Source organism: Oncorhynchus gorbuscha, linkage group LG13 (assembly GCF_021184085.1).
Source record: "Oncorhynchus gorbuscha isolate QuinsamMale2020 ecotype Even-year linkage group LG13, OgorEven_v1.0, whole genome shotgun sequence".
Lineage (NCBI taxonomy): Eukaryota > Metazoa > Chordata > Actinopteri > Salmoniformes > Salmonidae > Oncorhynchus > Oncorhynchus gorbuscha.
Genome location: NC_060185.1, coordinates 69709718 through 69729563, shown reverse-complemented (window position 1 = coordinate 69729563; position 19846 = coordinate 69709718). Strand labels below are relative to the sequence as shown.

Here is a 19846-nt window from a genome sequence, read left to right as displayed (position 1 = left end):
CAATTATGCTAATTACAGCCGCATCCATTTATGCTTGGCCGCTGTGGCCTGTAGTGCACGGCAGAGGCACTCAGTATAATAAAAAGAGTATTGATGGCACACAGGTTTCTACTACGGAGGCTGGGTGTAAATCAGAGGCCAACAGACAGACGGACAACAAATACAGCTAACAGCTCTTCTGACGGAGCTCCACTCTACATGTGCTTTGACACTTTCCCCTCTGTAAACGGTGAAGGGGAAGATCACGCGTGAAGCCGTAACTATCAGGTTGTCCACTCTCAACACAATCATCTGACACCTAATGCCTATGTATATTCTGTGGCTGATATTAATGTTCCAAACAGGACAGTAAGTTTTCTGAATTAGTCGTTTTAACATGGGCTGGTACATTTGATATAAAGTCACTAGAGAAGGGTTCCCCAACTGGCGGCGCACGGGCCGAATTTGGCCCGCTGATGGTTTTATTTGGCCCCCCAAGTTTTCTGAGCAGAAATAAAATAAAACAATATTTTCTTTTTGTGTGGAATTGTCATTGTTGGACATAAACTACTGTAAGAACACCAGGAAATCAACTCCAAGTGATTTTCATTTTGGAAATCTGTTCCCAAGTATTCCCACACATAATAAAAACACACGTGAACATATACAAATGTAAACAAGGTTTGAAATTATTATGTTTCAATCAAATACTATATCTGTTTGGGTTTCTTACGGTTCATTTGCAGTCTTCAAATGATTTGGAATTACGATCAGGCCCCCCCCAAAAAAAATCATCCCGCGGCTGAATCTAGTTGATGATCCCTGCACTAGCGCATTCAACAAGATTTTGACTAGTGGTTTTAACGACTAGAAATTAATGGTTATCAATAAAAAAGACTACCAAATTCTGAGAATAATTTTACATCTTCCAGAAATTATTATTTTTAAAGGTCCAGCTTTCTGCCATGCAGCATTAGTCAAAGCATGCAGGCTTCGGCAGTATTGGCTTAATGCAATGCAGCAAATTCTAATTATGATAAATGAAAAATGTAACCCAGGGCTGAAGTATTCACAGCTAGAGGGCCTGCACACTTCCGGGAAATAGATATTAAACACTGAGACTCCTGCTCTGAGATGATCAACTAATGAACACGCAGGAAAAGGGCCCTGTCAATATACTGGACACTGTTGACTGTAATGTGTGTGTCCGTGCGTGTTTGCGAATAAACGTATGCAGTTGCATGTGTGCGTGTGCATGTACGTGCATACAAATATATTGTTCTGCATATAGCTGTGTAATAGTACCCATGAGCATCTGGTAAATCTTCCACATTTTGGCTTTAAGGGAGCGATCAGTAGTTTCCTTCCCCACCGCCCTCACCCTCCCCTGGGTAGAGAGCGTCCCCTGTGCCACCAGAGTGGGCACCGTGGACACGGCCCTGCACCCCTCCAGCATTAATCAGCTGGGTGATGGGGTGTGACCGACCAAGCGGCAGAGTCTTTAACCAGCGCGGCCGGCTGCTTCCTACAGGACGGCCTAATGAGCCATATACCATCGCCTTGTTTATACAAATGGGATGCACGTAGAGTATTAAAAATCTCCTCTCTCTGGCCTACTGCCACTGTGTTAATCTAATAAATAGTGGAACTGTAAATCTCACAGCCTCTGTGGTGGTTATACGGCCACCCCTCTCTAGGTTGCTACTTGGTTTGTCCCTGGAGTGAACAGTAGGTGACAAAGCTATAGGAGTTCTAACACAGAGAAGATGTTGAGTATACAGCCAAGGACGAAACCAAAGGAGATAGTAAAAGGGGGGAAGATATCAGAATAGAACGGCATGGAAAACCAATGCAAGGAACATTGACCTATCTAGATGCTTCAGACTTACACTAATTGCATCAGCAAATGTCGGGGGGGTCACATGAATATATGCACATGCTGGTGTGTCCGTGTGCGTGTGCGTGCGTGTGCGTGTGCGTGTACGTGTGCGTGTGCGTGTGTGTGCGTGCGCGTGCGTGTGCGTGTGCGTGTGTGTGTGTGTGTGTGTGTGTGTGTGTGTGTGTGTGTGTGTGTGTGTGTGTGTGTGTGTGTGTGTGTGTGTGTGTGTGTGTGTGTGTGTGTGTGTGTGTGTGTGTGTGTGTGTGTGTGTGTGTGTGTGTGTTATATGGAAGAGTGTAATTTATGCAGCCAATACACAATTACTCTGGCATACATTTGCCCAGTCAGGGATGTAGCACCGCTCCCTCCCTAGCTCTTGTTTGGTTAGCTCTCATTAGCTGTGTAATATGAGCTAATGAGAGGAAGCCTAGAACACAGCAGGAGGACAGCCCTCGCCTTTGTCTCTGTCTGTCTGTCTGTCTGTCTGTCTGTCTGTCTGTCTGTCTGTCTGTCTGTCTGTCTGTCTGTCTGTCTGTCTGTCTGTCTGTCTGTCTGTCTGTCTGTCTGTCTGTCTGTCTGTCTGTCTGTCTGTCTGTCTGTCTGTCTGTCTGTACGTGCGTGCGTACCCTCAGTAGGCAGAATGGACAGTCTCAGATTCTTTCAGTCTGGAGTTCTGTCATCTGATGAAACCTATCACCATACCCACTTATACATCTCCTCTCTTCTTCTCTCCCCTCTCACAATATAGTACCGACCATTTAATATTACCCACGTATTGCAGGGTTGTTACATATCCACAATACTTTGCCTTTGGAAATCCAAACAAATGCACCATCATGGAAAACATCATATACTCACTTGACAGACCAAATCAACTTTGTTTTTGCAGACAAAACTGTTTACATTTGTTTTACAGAAGATTTGCAAAAAAAAAATGTTTTAAAGGTTTCTGGCAGGCCAAACTTTGAGAAGTGAGAGCAGTAGTCTAGTTTAACTGTCCCAACAAACTATTCCATCCCTAAGCAATGGGCTGCATCATAGTCGAACATCTGTCTGAGCAATCTCACTATGCTGTTTAGAATTCAAAAGCTAGTGCAGGATTTGACCAGTCAGTGTTATGAACCACTGAGCAACCCAATCTCACAATCTCACTATGCTGACCAGTCAGTGTTATGAACCACTGAGCAACCCAATCTCACAATCTCACTATGCTGACCAGTCAGTGTTATGAACCACTGAGCAACACAATCTCACTATGCTGACCAGTCAGTGTTATGAACCACTGAGCAACCCAATCTCACTATGCTGACCAGTCAGTGTTATGAACCACTGAGCAACCCAATCTCACTATGCTGACCAGTCAGTGTTATGAACCACTGAGCAACCCAATCTCACTATGCTGACCAGTCAGTGTTATGAACCACTGAGCAACCCAATCTCACTATGCTGACCAGTCAGTGTTATGAACCACTGAGCAACCCAATCTCACTATGCTGACCAGTCAGTGTTATGAACCACTGAGCAACCCAATCTCACTATGCTGACCAGTCAGTGTTATGAACCACTGAGCAACCCAATCTCACTATGCTGACCAGTCAGTGTTATGAACCACTGAGCAACCCAATCTCACTATGCTGACCAGTCAGTGTTATGAACCACTGAGCAACCCAATCTCACTATGCTGACCAGTCAGTGTTATGAACCACTGAGCAACCCAATCTCACTATGCTGACCAGTCAGTGTTATGAACCACTGAGCAACCCAATCTCACTATGCTGACCAGTCAGTGTTATGAACCACTGAGCAACCCAATCTCACTATGCTGACCAGTCAGTGTTATGAACCACTGAGCAACCCAATCTCACAATCTCACTATGCTGACCAGTCAGTGTTATGAACCACTGAGCAACCCAATCTCACAATCTCACTATGCTGACCAGTCAGTGTTATGAACCACTGAGCAACACAATCTCACTATGCTGACCAGTCAGTGTTATGAACCACTGAGCAACCCAATCTCACTATGCTGACCAGTCAGTGTTATGAACCACTGAGCAACCCAATCTCACTATGCTGACCAGTCAGTGTTATGAACCACTGAGCAACCCAATCTCACTATGCTGACCAGTCAGTGTTATGAACCACTGAGCAACCCAATCTCACTATGCTGACCAGTCAGTGTTATGAACCACTGAGCAACCCAATCTCACTATGCTGACCAGTCAGTGTTATGAACCACTGAGCAACCCAATCTCACTATGCTGACCAGTCAGTGTTATGAACCACTGAGCAACCCAATCTCACTATGCTGACCAGTCAGTGTTATGAACCACTGAGCAACCCAATCTCACTATGCTGACCAGTCAGTGTTATGAACCACTGAGCAACCCAATCTCACTATGCTGACCAGTCAGTGTTATGAACCACTGAGCAACCCAATCTCACTATGCTGACCAGTCAGTGTTATGAACCACTGAGCAACCCAATCTCACTATGCTGACCAGTCAGTGTTATGAACCACTGAGCAACCCAATCTCACTATGCTGACCAGTCAGTGTTATGAACCACTGAGCAACCCAATCTCACAATCTCACAATTGAAAGTGTCAGTCATCAGAAAAGAGATGTCGCTATATGTAGAAGAATAATACATTCCTTCTCAAGGAAAAAGGGGATTGAAAAATCACAGTTTACACATTGTTTTTGCACCTCAGCGATGCAAAAGCCACTCTTCCCTTCCACTCTTCCTACTCATCTAACCTCCCTAGTGGTATTTGAAATCACTAGAGACTTACTGCCTCAGAAACGTAGAAACAACTATACTAAACATAGTAGTATCTCTTCAAAGATCATGAAATACTGTAAAGTGGATTTGAAACGTCACTGGCTTAACAAAACCATCCAGACAAGTCTGCAGCTCATGTAAACACCCACACAGAGCAGTGTGTAGATCCACGGCACAACTGTTATTTACACTTACAATACATGATCCTGTGTTGCTCAGTCGGTAGAGCATGGCACTTGCAATGGCAGGGTTATGGGGATGATCCCCACGGCCAATGAAAATGTATCCACTTACTCAAAGAGTCGCTCTGGATAAGAGTGAAAAAGTCGCTCTGGATAAAAGTCGCTCTGGATAAGAGTGTCTGCTAAATGACTCAAATGTAAAGATGTACTAATTGGTACACTCACACATGTTGTGCAAAATGTCAGAAACGCTGCTCCCTTTTTCCCGAACTGTAAAAATAGTATGACCCAGTCGAAACACTTCCGTCTCATTGTTTGGTAATTGCAGCAAGACAACTACACCGCTTTTAGCCAACGGGGTAATGTTTCTCTGAGCTGACTGTGTAAATTAAAAATGACACACACAATTAGGGTTCATAAATGAACATGAAACATCAACAGTCTGTTTTCTCAACTAGAACCAGTGTAACACTGATGACGGATACAGACATGGTGTTTAGTTCAAACCTACATCCAAACCAAGACATGTGGGGAAACACTTACCTAACATTAACTAGGTGAAACAAATCTGTCGATGTGCCCTTGAGCAAGGCACTTAACCCTAATTGCTCCTGTAGGCCACTCTGGATAAGAGCATCTGCTAAATGACTAAAATGTCAAATGTAAAAATATTGCCCAGTCCATCATTGGACAACAACTTTTACTCTATCAAGACCACAGTCATATGCTACTTTACAGCACACACCAAAAACTTGATAAAAAGCTGTGAACTCTCATCTGCAGAAATACATAGTAGATCTTCACCTTGAGTTTTTCACTGTACGGTGTCAGCTATTTTCTCAGACCGCAATAGTATTTTTTACTAGACTTTCTCCCTGTCCAATGTTTGCTACAGGTTTAGCCGTGGCGTACCTGCCCCTATACTGTGAATCAAAGCAGCACCCTGGTCCTCACAACACACATACCTCTGCAAACTTCATGAGACGGCCACAGCTGAAACCATTAGCTGGTCACTGGCACACTTCTAATGGGGGTCATAAAGTAGGTGGCTTTGCAGAAGCCAACTAATTGTTTGCACGTTTAGGGGCAGCTGGCGGGAAACACTTGTTTCTGTTGCCGGATCCAATGAACTGGTGGCAGAGGCGCTGTGGCTGAGATTTAGCAGTGTGAGACGAAGAGAAGGCTAAGTCATGTGTCTAGATATATTTAAGCGAGTCGCCGTGGTGTCTCCGCCGTGCAACGTGTTAGAGAGAATTCACAGGAACACGCTGCAACAGGGTGAATGCACTGTGGGTGTCTTGTTTTAACTATCTGACACTTCTCCACAAGGCTCAGTAACATTTAGTTGAATTTAATAGGGGGAAGAGGGGAGAAATGCCCATTTCACAATAACTCTATTTTGCTCTCTAGAAATAAGAAATAACAGGTCTGACATGTTCATTGACCTGAGTGATTGTGAATGATGATCGCTTACATTGAAGGAACCTTGGACCAAAATATCTCCCAAGATGACATGTGGTGATGTCAAGTATATGAATGACTGCCACCCAGGACAAATATGTCTGTCCGTACAAATGTGCTTCTCCTTCCCATATGCCTGGGGCCAATGGGCTGTATTGTCTCCATATTCTGAGTCCAGTGACTGGTAATGATTGAGGCAGTGACGGATTGAGCTCTGGATATAGAATCCTGGGCTATCAGTCTCCCCGGTCACTCACACTGAACACTAAACACTCAGTCTTCTGCTAAGCTTGGGAACCTGCACTTTATTAAGTTCCCCCCTCCTCTTAGCAGACAAAGACAGGGTCAACATAATTCACTTTGCTCGATTTTACAGTGGCAACTGGGGAGTGTCAAGTGAAATCTGTTCCCCAGTTGTGCAGTCCACTTAGTCACACACACACACCCCTCTTCTCCCCGCTTCAGTGGAATGGCTGTTTTGGGAGATAGATCAGGAGAGGCAGTTGTGGTGGGCATAGGCTGGGGGAGTGTCTCTAAAAGTGACCCATTTACGCATTCAATCAGCAATGCCACTTTACTATCCATATCAGATCTATCCACGACCACATCCGAGCGCTAAACAAAACTATTAGTCTCCAGTTCCGTTTTTTCAGCACGCAAGCAAATCTAGAATGTACAGTACAGTTCCAGAACCCAGAGAAGGCCAGAGGCTCTCCAGAGTACTTTTCCAATACCCCCTAAAAATCTACTTGACCTACACGCACAAGTGCAACTGCTTACTGCAATGTAACTTGGCATACAGAATCTCACTGTTTGGGCATTGCACCTCGAATGACTTTTGGTGAATGTGTTGTTTTATCAGACTTTTTGTGTCATGGTATACGTTGGGTATGGGTAACTCTCAACGTGTCAGACCTCAAATGGGTGGAGCTTCATCTATAGAAGTGTTGACGGCTAGACTTCAGATGACTTGTTCATGAGAGTTAAATATTTACTCAACAATGTACATGGCAAAATGACACAGACACATTGTATTGCAATGGGAAGCAGTAAACCACAAGCAGCCAACCCAGGAGACGTAGCCTAGTTTTAAATGAAAATGTTCATGCCATTTACACATAAAATAACATGTTGTCTGGTGATCTATGCATCATCGTGTTACGCCCTGGTAAAGAGAAGTACCTGACTAATTGCTTTAAAAAGGAAAAAAACGCATTGTGATCAAATCTTAGAGCAAATGGTCTCAGATAATGATAATTGAACACAATTGAAATAGTTTCTGCCAATAAATGTCATATCCAGTGTAATAACACATGAATGTACTGCCACTACTAAAAGCCACCTGTCTTATTTTTAATCTAGATCTTAATCTAGATACGTGTGCGTTTGACATTTTCAATATTTTCTGTAATATCAAGTGATGCACTTTAACACTATCAAATAAGTTATCACCATATAGCGAATAACAGTTCATGCAAATTGAAAGGTAGCTACACTTGGCAAATTACAGCAACTGTCAACCAGTACTGATCAATAGCCTTTATACTGTTGATCACCTGACAGTAATATTCAAGTGTGAATTCTCTTTGTGTTACATGACAAATGTGTGACACATGAGTTTAATGCATTTGAGTTCAGTTAAGCATAATGCGGAAGCAGTAACTATTAACTATTACTATTATCACACCAACTGTTAAAACTGACATGCTGTGTGGATGGATACCCAGCAGACAGGTTTATATTTCCCTCAAAATAAATAAAGGGAAATTGTGAACGCATGAAAGACAGTTTGTGGACTCACAAATGTATTGACACCGTAAGCAAACCAGCGTAAACTACATGGTGTCGACGCGCTCACCCGTGAGCACCGGACGTGTCAATTGACCCGCTTATCCGACTTGAACTCGTGTGTGCGCGACAGAATGACAACTATAACACAGGAAAAACGTCTTTAGCCTAGTTCATGAAATGCTTAATCTCTTGACCCCTTGTTTCATTTGAAACGTGCTGATGTTGTCTTAACATGACACCATACCACCACTCCCGGCATCCTGATGGACTGGGGGTCACTTAAACGATACTCTAACTCTGAGCCTATTTGGTAGTTTCATCTTGCCTGCTCAAAATACAATAAGAAACGAATAGCATTTTGAGCATGTAAGATGGTAAACGTAGGCTACAGTATGATATGCTTGTTCTGCTTAACCTTTTTGTGTTTTTTTTAATAGTTCAGGCAACCAGATATGACAACTGTCGGCAATGTGAACGCCGGGCATCATAACATATTTCCGATGGCAACAACCGACAACCAAACATTAACCTCAACTGAGGGGCTTACAGTTTTGTTAAATTTTAATAGTGTATAAAATCGTTATTATCAATAGACATCATAAACACAGGTCTCATAATATGTTATAGCCTTGGTGGTATGTATTAATGCAGGGGCCAGGGCATGCTTGTCGTGACATTCTTTTCCCGTGTTGACAACTTTGGATGGTAATGATAAAAGATTTTCACACAAACGTTTCAGCGAAAAGTAATTTGTCAGTATGCCTATATTGAATTCTTATCCGATGTAAAGAAGAAAATGGAGGCATTTCCCAAATTGACCTTCTCCTGTAACATACAGTATATATATATATGGAACACATGTAAGCACTTTACTATTGCTCCACATTATTTCAGGTCAGTTGAAGTAATTTATTTTAACACTTTGAGTGAAGCCAATCAATTTCTCGCCAACACTCACGTCATCAATATTTCTAGGCGATATATAGCTGAACACGTATTATTAATATTATACACACCATGCTTTTCGTGTTTTTACGCCAAATACTGTTCAATAATTCAAGATTTAATCAATTCAAGTTTACTTATGAAATAATTTAAATGAGAAAATAATCAATTGTATTTATTAAGATCTTAAAACTGTGCATTTAATTGAATTATACTTTTGATCACCTTAAAACAACACTTGTAGATAGGCCTAACTTAATTAATACAAAATTAAATTCTTATTTTGCGCTAGACTTACAGTGGACCTGTTAACATATTATCAATCTTCATTCACGTCCATAATTTACAAAAGCGCATGTACGTCCATAAGAGATCAACAGGGCCTGTTGAGGATACACAGATACTGTTCATCTTATAGCCTAAATGAGCCATACTCAATTGAATGTGTCCAGGTAGCCTATACTTTAAAATGAGATCAAACAAGCTTGTTTGATTACGTTGCTTATACGAATTATAATTACAATTAGTCTAATATTTTAACGCATGCAGCTTTACGCATAGATCAGATATACATCTGATAATTACATTCTAAGTTATTAATAGCCTACATGGACATCCACGTTATCATCACAAAACCTTGCAGCCTATGATGTTGGCGATTCTTTCTGTAAGCCTTTCTATCACAAACCAACTTCTGCAAGTGGGACAGCTGCAAACTCTTCGAGGTGCTCTTATTGTTTAGCCAACACTTAGTATAAGTGAAAATTGTGTTTTACATTATTCCACGCATGCGCGGGAGGTACAGTATGGTGACGTTCTATTAGATGGCACATGCACATTGTAAAGTTTGAGTTATTTGCTAATCAGAGTCAAGAGTTTTCAGTACCAGCAAATTTCTTGGAGCTCACTCAGCCATATAGCTGATATGCGCCACCTAACTGTCAACCAGTGCCTGAGTGCCTGAAATTGAACGCGGAGCAAATAGTTAGCCCATTTGTCACATGAGGGGAGGTATACATTATCCGTTACAGATATCTATTCATCTAGGTGTTGACTAAAGGATCATGGTCTATTGTACAAAATGATGCAAGGTCTCATTGTGAAATCGCATCTTGAGCAATGTCCTCCATTACATTCTACACTCTTAAAGATGCTATAGGCTATTTACACATGGTGTATGTTTAACAAGTATTGGCGCACCAAGTCTAAAGAGCTAAAGAGCTATTTTGCGAATAGGTGCGGGATACAGTTGGCTACTTTAAATGCATAATATTTGCGTCTTTACCGATGGTTTACACTTGGGAACGCATAGCCTACGTCGTCCGGCAAACTGCACCGAACTGTCAGCATCATGTCCAGCGATTATCATATGTGCATATCGAGTTTATGTTTACCTTTGTGCTGCTGTGTTCGCGTCCAATATCCCCGCGCTCTGCATCCAAGAGCGGACCGGTGTCATGCCACTCGTGAGCGGTTCCTCTTTCATGGTCAAGGCTCCCCGCGGGAGGCTGTCCTGGATGGAGAACATGAAAGTAACCTTCTGGGATCTCTCTCTCTCTTCACCAAATCACGCTAAATAATCCTCCTGTTCACTCAAAGCAAGGCCACCTGGATTAACGACGAGCAACTGAAATGGGAAGAATCTTCCCCAAAGTGCAACAAGGGGGAAAGCGATAGCGGTCCTTATCCAAAGACGAGCGTCGTATCCCTTTGGGTTTTCCGCTTTATTTTAAATTCCAACCTCAGTTCAGTTCGCTCAAGCTTAACGGTCTGAAGTTAAAAGAGGGTGGAGAGAGGGCGAGTGTTAGAACAGTTAAGCATCTCAAAGGAAAATAATCAGCCGGGATCTAGGAGACCTTTTCGTCGTGAGGAAAGAGAGGGGAGATGCCGAAGTTGATCAGAAGGCGAACATACGCGCACCGGATTGTGAAATGAAAAGTGGGATAAAACAAGCGAGTGCTTCAAAAAGGAGTAAAATGAAATGATTACCAAACAAGAGGGAGGGACGGACCATGGAAGATTTGCTCTCCCAGGGGAAAAGGGGGATTGGGTACCAAGAAATCTCATTCCCTCCCTCCCAGTCTCTTTATCCTTCCTCTGTCCCAGCGGAGCGCACCTTCTCTCGGGTTCGGAGGCTCTAGTGCTCTCAGGGGAGGGGGGATGGGGGTGGGGGTGTGATGACGAAAAGCATGGATTTGACATGGGCGGAGACTAGTCCTTATAAGGAAAAATGATTTACGCGTCAATCGCAGATCTGGCTTCTCATTGGCGTAGGTAATTCATTACGTCATTTTTGAATTCGCGGCAAAAGCTTTCGGCGTGTTTACCCATTGCACGTTTTGCTGGGCTGTGCGCGTGGACACAATGTGTGTAGTATTGCCCTAACAGATTAATCTATTTGCATGTTACCCTACTTTTGAATTGGCTCATAAAGGCATAAAGCTGACCTCTCATTTGAAAGCATTGATCCTGTCGTAGGCTGTGGTTGATATTAGGTTCACTGTTTCTTTGTTGTGGCATTGGACTGAATAGGCTTCATTATGTTTGTGGGGAGTTATACACTTCGTCAACATGATCAGAGGACCTAATTTATGGTGCCACACAAATTTATACGTGCGCGCACGAACACTTCACACCGCACGCAACTCACACATATGCGCGCGCGGGCACACACCCATTCAATAATATTTCGAGATGATTGAATATTTGCTAAAAGCTCATGAAGGATGGTATAAACATTTTTCCTGTCTTTCTTGAGAGTTGTGATTCTGAATAGTGTAGGTCATTTTTCGCAATAATGCTTTGCTTGTCAATACGTCACTTGAATGGTAGTTTGTGAATGTGTACAAAGATATTTGAGAGCGGCTGTCCTTGAGATCCTTTGCATCCAGTAATAGTTATACAATAAATCACAACAGCCTAATAATAATTAATAATAATAATAACAATGCACACTTAAAATCATTAATAATTATAATTATAATATATATTAGTAACTCTTATAAATGCCATTGTTTCAAGTAATTTGACAATTCCGTTAACGCAGTAGGCTAGCCTACTTTTATATCACAACAACTCGAATTTCGTTAATTAGGAATCTTCCAAAGAAACCACAATTAAATATTTATAGAACGTTAGCCTCTTAATTTAGGAGACCAAAATGTATTCAGGAGATACGTAAACCTAACGTCTGGATAGTCAATATTCATATTTCTCTACAGGCAAATTAATTCGGTGATACTTAAATCTCGGAATATGTTGACTACCATATTCATTTTAGAAGTAATTAGGCTTACCTGATCATACATTTTACAACAATAGACAGTAACATATTATCTCAAGTCAAATTATTGCAATAATAAAATATTGTATTAATATGTTCTTCAATAAAGATATTCCTACGTTTCCCTGTTAATAATTATAACGAATTGTTATAATTACAGGTATAATTTTAATAATAATAGTACAATGTATTTATCTTTATTATTATTTGGGTATTTTGGTGGACTTTTGTCAATGTAACATAGCAAAAACAATATTAAGTTAATGATTAGCCAACAAAATGTTTGTTTATACAGTTGGTGTAAAATAAATACGTTTTCAATCCGTTTTATTTATGTGTTCGAGGTAGCCTATAGGATTAAAATAACCCCAATACAGTCACCGACTCTTATGCATTCGCACTTTTTTATTTCTGGTACTTTACAGATAAACGTGTATGCTGCGAAATAACTCATGTGAAAGTCCAGTCTCAAGGGAGAGAAGACGGGTATAAATTCGTGGGTTTGCAACGTTCTGCGGAGGTAACTCTTGAGACAAAATGACAACAAAATATTCAATGACATGCAATATTTTAATTGCACTTTCTAGAGACAAGGCCGTCTACAAGGCCAGACAGGAAAGTCAGGGGGCCACAAAACAATCAGCGGAGACAATCTGAAACTCCGACTGTGCAGTGGTCTACAGCCAAGGGATAGCAGGCAACCATCGTTCGCATAGCCTAACCTTATGTATCATCCTCAATAATAAGCAATGTCTTCTCAAAAGCTGGCTCTTGGTTCAATTAGTACCATACACATAATTCCAGTGGAAATGTGTAGGCCTTGTGTATTTTTGTTGGTCTAGTGTAGGCTACTGTAAATTCGTGTAAGGGAACTACATTCAGGACTTCAGCACGTTTTTTTTATCGTCATTCTTTTCTCCAAAATATTTATAAATTCATACAAAACACTCAAATTGAGTGAGTGGCTTAAGCCTTGTGGTATAACTGTAAAAGCTGATGGAGAACAAACTATAGCCTATTATTTCAGAAAATAATGACATCCATCCTTTGTTTAGTCATGCGTGCAGATGCTTTCTATTTCAATGTTAGATAGAAAGAGTACTTCACAGAACATTCTCTAATCACTGTCCTTGATTTCTTTCAGTGTGCCATTCAGTTTGCTGACGATTGCTGTCATCTAGTGGTCATGAGTTGCTACGTGCGTTACCAGGGGAAAACGTACACTGGGCCGTGAATCAATGTACACTGAACAAAAATATAAATGCAACATGTAATAATTTAAAAGATTTTCCTGAGATACAGTTCATATAAGGAAATCAGTCAATTGAAATAAATGAATTAGGCCCTGATCTATGGATTTCACATGTCTGGGAATACAGATATGCATCTGTTGGTCACAGATACCAAACATGCTTAATGGGTGACATGTCTGGTGAGTATGCAGGAGATGGAATAACTGGGACATTTTCAGCTTCCAGGAGCAGTGTTACAGACCTTTGCAACATGGGGGCCCGAATTATCATGCTGAAACATGAGGTGATGGCAGCAGATGAATCACACGACAATGGGCCTCAGGATCTCGTCACTGTATCTCTGTGCATTCAATTTACCATCGATAAAATGCAATTGTGTTCCTTGTCCATAGTTTATGCTGGCCATACCATAACCCCACTGCCACCATGGGGCACTCTGTTCACAATGTTGACATCAGCAAACCGCTCGCCCACACAACGCCATGGTAGAGAAATGAACATTCAATTATCTGGCAACAGCTCTGGTGGACATTCCTGCAGTCAGCTTCCATTTGCAAGCTCCCTCAAAACTTGAGATATCTGTGGCATTTTCTTGTGTGACAAAACTACACATTTTAGAATGGCCTTTTATTTTCCCCAGCACAAGGTTTCTTGATATGCCACGCCTGTCAGATAGATTGATTATCTTGGCAAAGGAGAAATGCTCACTAACAGTGATGTAAACACATTTGTGCACAACATTTGAGAGAAATATGCTTTTGTGCATATGGAACATTACTGGGATCTTTTATTTCAGCTCATGAAACATGAGACCTACACTTTCAGGGTTCTACAGACAGTGGCAAGTCAAATTCACCGCGATGCCTACTGAGCTCAATTTGGCCCCGGCGTGCCTCCGGGGGCTGCGCGATTGCGTTACACCATCCATACCGCGCTCCGACCACATTTTCAGATCGAGCATAAATTGTCTCTCACACGGTGTGGGTTGGTTTGGTCCCGTAATGTGGTGGTAAATAAATTAGGTAAACTATACCGAACAAAATATAAAACGCAACAAGTGTTGGTCCCATTGTTCATGAGCTGAAATACAATATCCTATAAATGTTCCATTCGCCTAAAAGACAGAGTTAAATATACATTTGCCTGGAATTTTAGCAATCGATGTGACGTTTTGCGGCGCCTACTCAGTCGGTTCTGTACCTGCTTGACTGAGTGGCAGTGTGGGTGGAATGAGCGATCTTCCATGGCAACACCGCGCGAAACACACTGGGAATTAATTCGCAAGACCAACACATATTTCTAATATTTTTCATAAACATATCTGATCATTATCGGTTCTCCTCTCATTTTAATTCAAGTACTTTTTAACTACCAACTTGAGAAAATGTAACATTTTCAAAGTATTTCAGTACTTCTGAGTGCCAAATGCAAGTACTCTAAGCACCTCAAGCAACTTCACGTTGCGATTATATTTTTGATCAGTATATTATTGTCATTTTTATTTCATAAACAAACACAACATATCCACGGAGATATAGCACTTTACTATTTCAAAGTAAAAACGGTCATAAAATATTGTCTACAGGAACAGATCCAGCCAAAAGATGACACTTGAACCTGTAACAAATCCCTAGTTTGCTCCTCGTCCAAACCATAGGACAGGCGTTTATACACTGATTCTGTGGTGAGGCAGCATTGATGTACAAGTAAATCCCCTGGACAGCACACTAATTGCAGAGCTTTTTCACTTCCATGAGGAAAAAATATTCTCAAATCCTCCAATATGTTAAGCTGCAGTGTTCCTAAATGAGGGTACTCCATGAAAACACTTGATTCAACTAATCCAGGGTGTGTTAGTGCTCGGTTAGAGCAAATAACTGCACATCCTGATGATGGACCCTGATTTAGGAACACTTCTTTAAGCCATTTACTCCCTCTCCTAGAAACTCACAGCACCCCTGCACTGCACTGTCAGGACCCTAATTCCAACAGGATGCCTGCATTTAACCCCTAAACACCTCCACACCAAGGGGCCAAGCCCTACCATCCCAGCACTCAGTCTAACTGACATCTTCCTGGTTGAACAAACCAGAGACATATATATGGACAGAGAGGAATGAGAGCAGGTTTGTGACAATTAATATAGGTTTACTTTATTTGTGGTGTCACTAGAAAGATATGACAGCTTTTGGTAGGTCTCCACAGCAAAAAGGTTTGGTAGCCACTGATTTACCATATAGAAAGGTACAAACTATTCTTCCTTATTCTCACTTATTCTTACTTAGAAAACAGTGTTTTATTTTTTTATTCTGAAAAGGTACAGGCTACCATCTAGTGGCAAGACAAAGAAGCAACTTCTAGTTTGAAATCATGAGCATTGAAATAAGTCAGAATTTTGGAGTGCACATGCCATTATAGCAATGGTAGTACATTTCCTTAGACACTTATTAACTTCCCCCATAAAGTAGGACAACAGACGTGAGACTAAATCATACTCAGAGCTCCTCTTTCTTCCTTTCAGGCTTTGCACAGTCCTTCACTGCAGCCAGGCAAGAGGAGAATGACTCAGCCAACCCTGTAGATAAAACATAAATATAGAATTTATTGTATAGTATCATGTTAATGTGCATTCTCTTGCCTGGTTCTCTTTAATGTGCATACTCCATAACGGTATGCATTTTGGGCTGCTATTAATTGTTGCATGTTTTCTGTGTTTCAAAGTATTTTTCAACTGCCCAAATAAGGAAACCACAGCAAAGGGATAAATGGCAGCAGGGGACATTCTATACTGTACAAGAGTCACCTGAAATGATCTGCAATTGGTTGCCATGAGCTTTTGGTTTCCTTTTCCATCCCTCAGAACATTTGTCTATTGCACAATGAGCCACACGTGAAGGAGAAAACATCTCGAGACACTTCATTTAAGAGGAAATGGTCTGCAATTCACTTTACTTCAACTCGTGAAAAATAACAAATACAGTGCCTTGCGAAAGTATTCGGCCCCCTTGAACTTTGCAACCTTTTGCCACATTTCAGGCTTCAAACATAAAGATATAAAACTGTATTTTTTGTGAAGAATCAACAACAAGTGGAACGACATTAATTGGATATTTCAAACTTTTTTTAACAAATCAAAAACTGAAAAATTTGGCGTGCAAAATTATTCAGCCCCTTGACTTTCAGTGCAGCAAACTCTCTCCAGAAGTTCAGTGAGGATCTCTGAATGATCCAATGTTGACCTAAATGACTAATGATGATAAATACAATCCACCTGTGTGTAAACAAGTCTCCGTATAAATGCACCTGCACTGTGATAGTCTCAGAGGTCCGTTAAAAGTGCAGAGAGCATCATGAAGAACAAGGAACACACCAGGCAGGTCCGAGATACTGTTGTGAAGAAGTTTAAACCCGGATTTGGATACAAAAATATTTCCCAAGCTTTAAACATCCCAAGGAGCACTGTGCAAGTGATAATATTGAAATGGAAGGAGTATCAGACCACTGCAAATCTACCAAGACCTGGCCGTCCCTATAAACTTTCAGCTCATACAAGGAGAAGACTGATCAGAGATGCAGCCAAGAGGCCCATGATCACTCTGGATGAACTGCAGAGATCTACAGCTGAGGTGGGAGACTCTGTCCATAGGACAACAATCAGTCATATATTGCACAAATCTGGCCTTTATGGAAGAGTGGCAAGAAGAAAGCCATTTCTTAAAGATATCCATAAAAAGTATTGTTTAAAGTTTGCCACAAGCCACCTGGGAGACACACCAAACATGTGGAAGAAGGTGCTCTGGTCAGATGAAACCAAAATTGAACTTTTTGGCAACAATGCAAAACGTTATGTTTGGCGTAAAAGCAACACAGCTCATCACCCTGAACACACCATCCCCACTGTCAAACATGGTGGTGGCAGCATCATGGTTTGGGCCTGCTTTTCTTCAACAGAGACAGGGAAGATGGTTAAAATTGATGGGAAGATGGATGGAGCCAAATACAGGACCATTCTGGAAGAAAACCTGATGTAGTCTGCAAAAGACCTGAGACTGGGACGGAGATTTGTCTTCCAACAATACAATGATCCAAAACAAAGCAAAATCTACAATGGAATGGTTCAAAAATAAACATATCCAGGTGTTAGAATGGCCAAGTCAAAGTCCAGACCTGAATCCAATCGAGAATCTGTGGAAAGAACTGAAAACTGCTGTTCACAAATGCTCTCCATCCAACCTCACTGAGCTCGAGCTGTTTTGGAAGGAGGAATGGGAAAGAATTTCAGTCTCTCGATGTGCAAAACTGATAGAGACATACCCCAAGCGACTTACAGCTGTAATCGCAGCAAAAGGTGGCGCTACAAAGTATTAACTTAAGGGGGCTGTGTAAGGGTTTTCCTGTGGTGAAGTAGAGAAGAACCAAAACGCAGCGTGGTTGTATTGATTCATGTTTAATAAAAACAGATAAACATGAACACTACAAAACAATAAACGTGGAAAACCAAAAACAGCCCTATCTGGTGCAAAACACAGAGACAGGAACAATCACCCACAAACACACAGTGAAACCCAGGCTACCTAAGTATGATTCTCAATCAGAGACAACTAATGACACCTGCCTCTGATTGAGAACCATACTAGGCCGAAACATAGAAATACCCAAATCATAGAAAAACAAACATAGACTGCCCACCCAACTCACGCCCTGACCATACTAAATAATGACAAAACAAAGGAAATAAAGGTCAGAACGTGACAGGCTGAATAATTTTGCACGCCCAATTTTTCAGTTTTTGATTTGTTAAAAACTTTGAAATATCCAATAAATGTCGTTCCACTTCATGATTGTGTCCCACTTGTTGTTGATTCTTCACAAAAAATACAGTTTTATATCTTTATGTTTGAAGCCTGAAATGTGGCAAAAGGTCGCAAAGTTCAAGGGGGCCGAATACTTTCGCAAGGCACTGTATATCCTATTGAAAAACACTTACCATACATGTCAAAGTCACTATCCCTGTGATATGCTGTAAAGAAGATGAGGACCTCCACAGGAAAGGAAAACCCAGAATGACCTCTACTGCAGACTACTAAAGAGGCTTGCTTGGGCCAATAAATAAGAGCAATGGACATTAGACCGGTGGAAATCTGTCCTTTGGTCTGATGAGTCCAAATTTGAGATTTTTGGTTCCAACCGCCGTGTCTTTGTGAGACGCAGTTTAGGTGTATGGATGATCTCCGTATGTGTATTTCCCACTGTAAACCATGGAGGAGGATGTGTTATGGTGTGGGGGTGCTTTGCTGGTGACACGGTCTGTGATTTATTTAGAAATCAAGGCACACTTAACCAGCATGGTTACCACATCATTCTGCAGCGATACGCCATCCCATCTGGTTTGTGCTGAGTGCAACAATCATTTTCCATCAACAGGACAATGACCCAACACGCATCCAGGCTGTGTAAGGGCTAAATGACCAAGTATGAGAGGGATGGAATGCTGCATCAGATGACATGGCCTCCACAATCACCCAACCTCATCCCAAATGAGATGGTTTGGGATCAGTCGCAGAGTGAAGGAAAAGCAGCCAACAAGTGCTCAGCATATGTGGGAACTCCTTCAAGACTGTTGGAAAAGCATTTCAGGTGAAGCTCGGGTTGAGAGAATGCCAAGAGTGTGCAAAGCTGTCATCAAGGCAAAGGGTGGTTACTTTGAAGTATCTCAAATATAATAAAATATATTTTGATTTGTTCACCACTTTTTTGGTTACTACATGATTCCGTTTGTGTTATTTCATAGTTGTGATGTCTTCACTCTTATTCTACATTGTAGAAAATAGTGAAAATAATGAAAAACCCTTGAATCAGTAGGTGTGTCCACTATTGACTGGTACTGTATATATATTTGTTTTATAATTTATTTCATTGCAGAAGTAACTTTCTTGCTCTGTACGAAAAACAATCAATGCAGAGGATCAGTAACTTACATGAGTCTTGGTAAATGAGATCATATCCTAAGAGTGTGCAAGGCAGTATTGCATCCTTATATTTAGCATCTTGCGTCTGCTAAATGGCATATATTACAATATTATTTATATTATCTTCACAGGCTGAAAAAAAAACCTCAAGAATCAAAAACGATCTGTACTGGAATGACTGTACAGAGTATTTAGTCATTGAAATATCACCATTTGGCTCTCTTCTGGGATAGTGTGAACCAAAAAATGAAACTTTTACTTAGTCTCACCAGTGGAATGGTTTGAACCATAAAAAAGGTAAGCCTACGTCAAGACCCACT

At 41.3% G+C, this 19846-nt stretch overlaps 1 protein-coding gene across 9 annotated transcripts in view; it reads right to left on the bottom strand.

Annotated features, from left to right (window-relative positions):
- Positions 1–11103, bottom strand: part of LOC123993439 (transcription factor COE3-like) — a 107300-nt gene extending 96197 nt beyond the window's left edge. For 5 of the 9 annotated variants that reach the window (XM_046295595.1, XM_046295597.1, XM_046295598.1 and 2 more), the window contains exon 1: positions 10416–11102. In XM_046295595.1, the coding sequence (XP_046151551.1) occupies positions 10416–10549 (134 nt within the window). In that variant the 5' untranslated portion in view covers positions 10550–11102. Of the gene's footprint in view, positions 1–10415 lie in introns of all 9 variants that reach the window. The other 4 variants (XM_046295593.1, XM_046295594.1, XM_046295596.1 and 1 more) reach the window with 2 other exon arrangements.
- Between the last annotated feature and the right edge of the window lie 8743 nt (positions 11104–19846).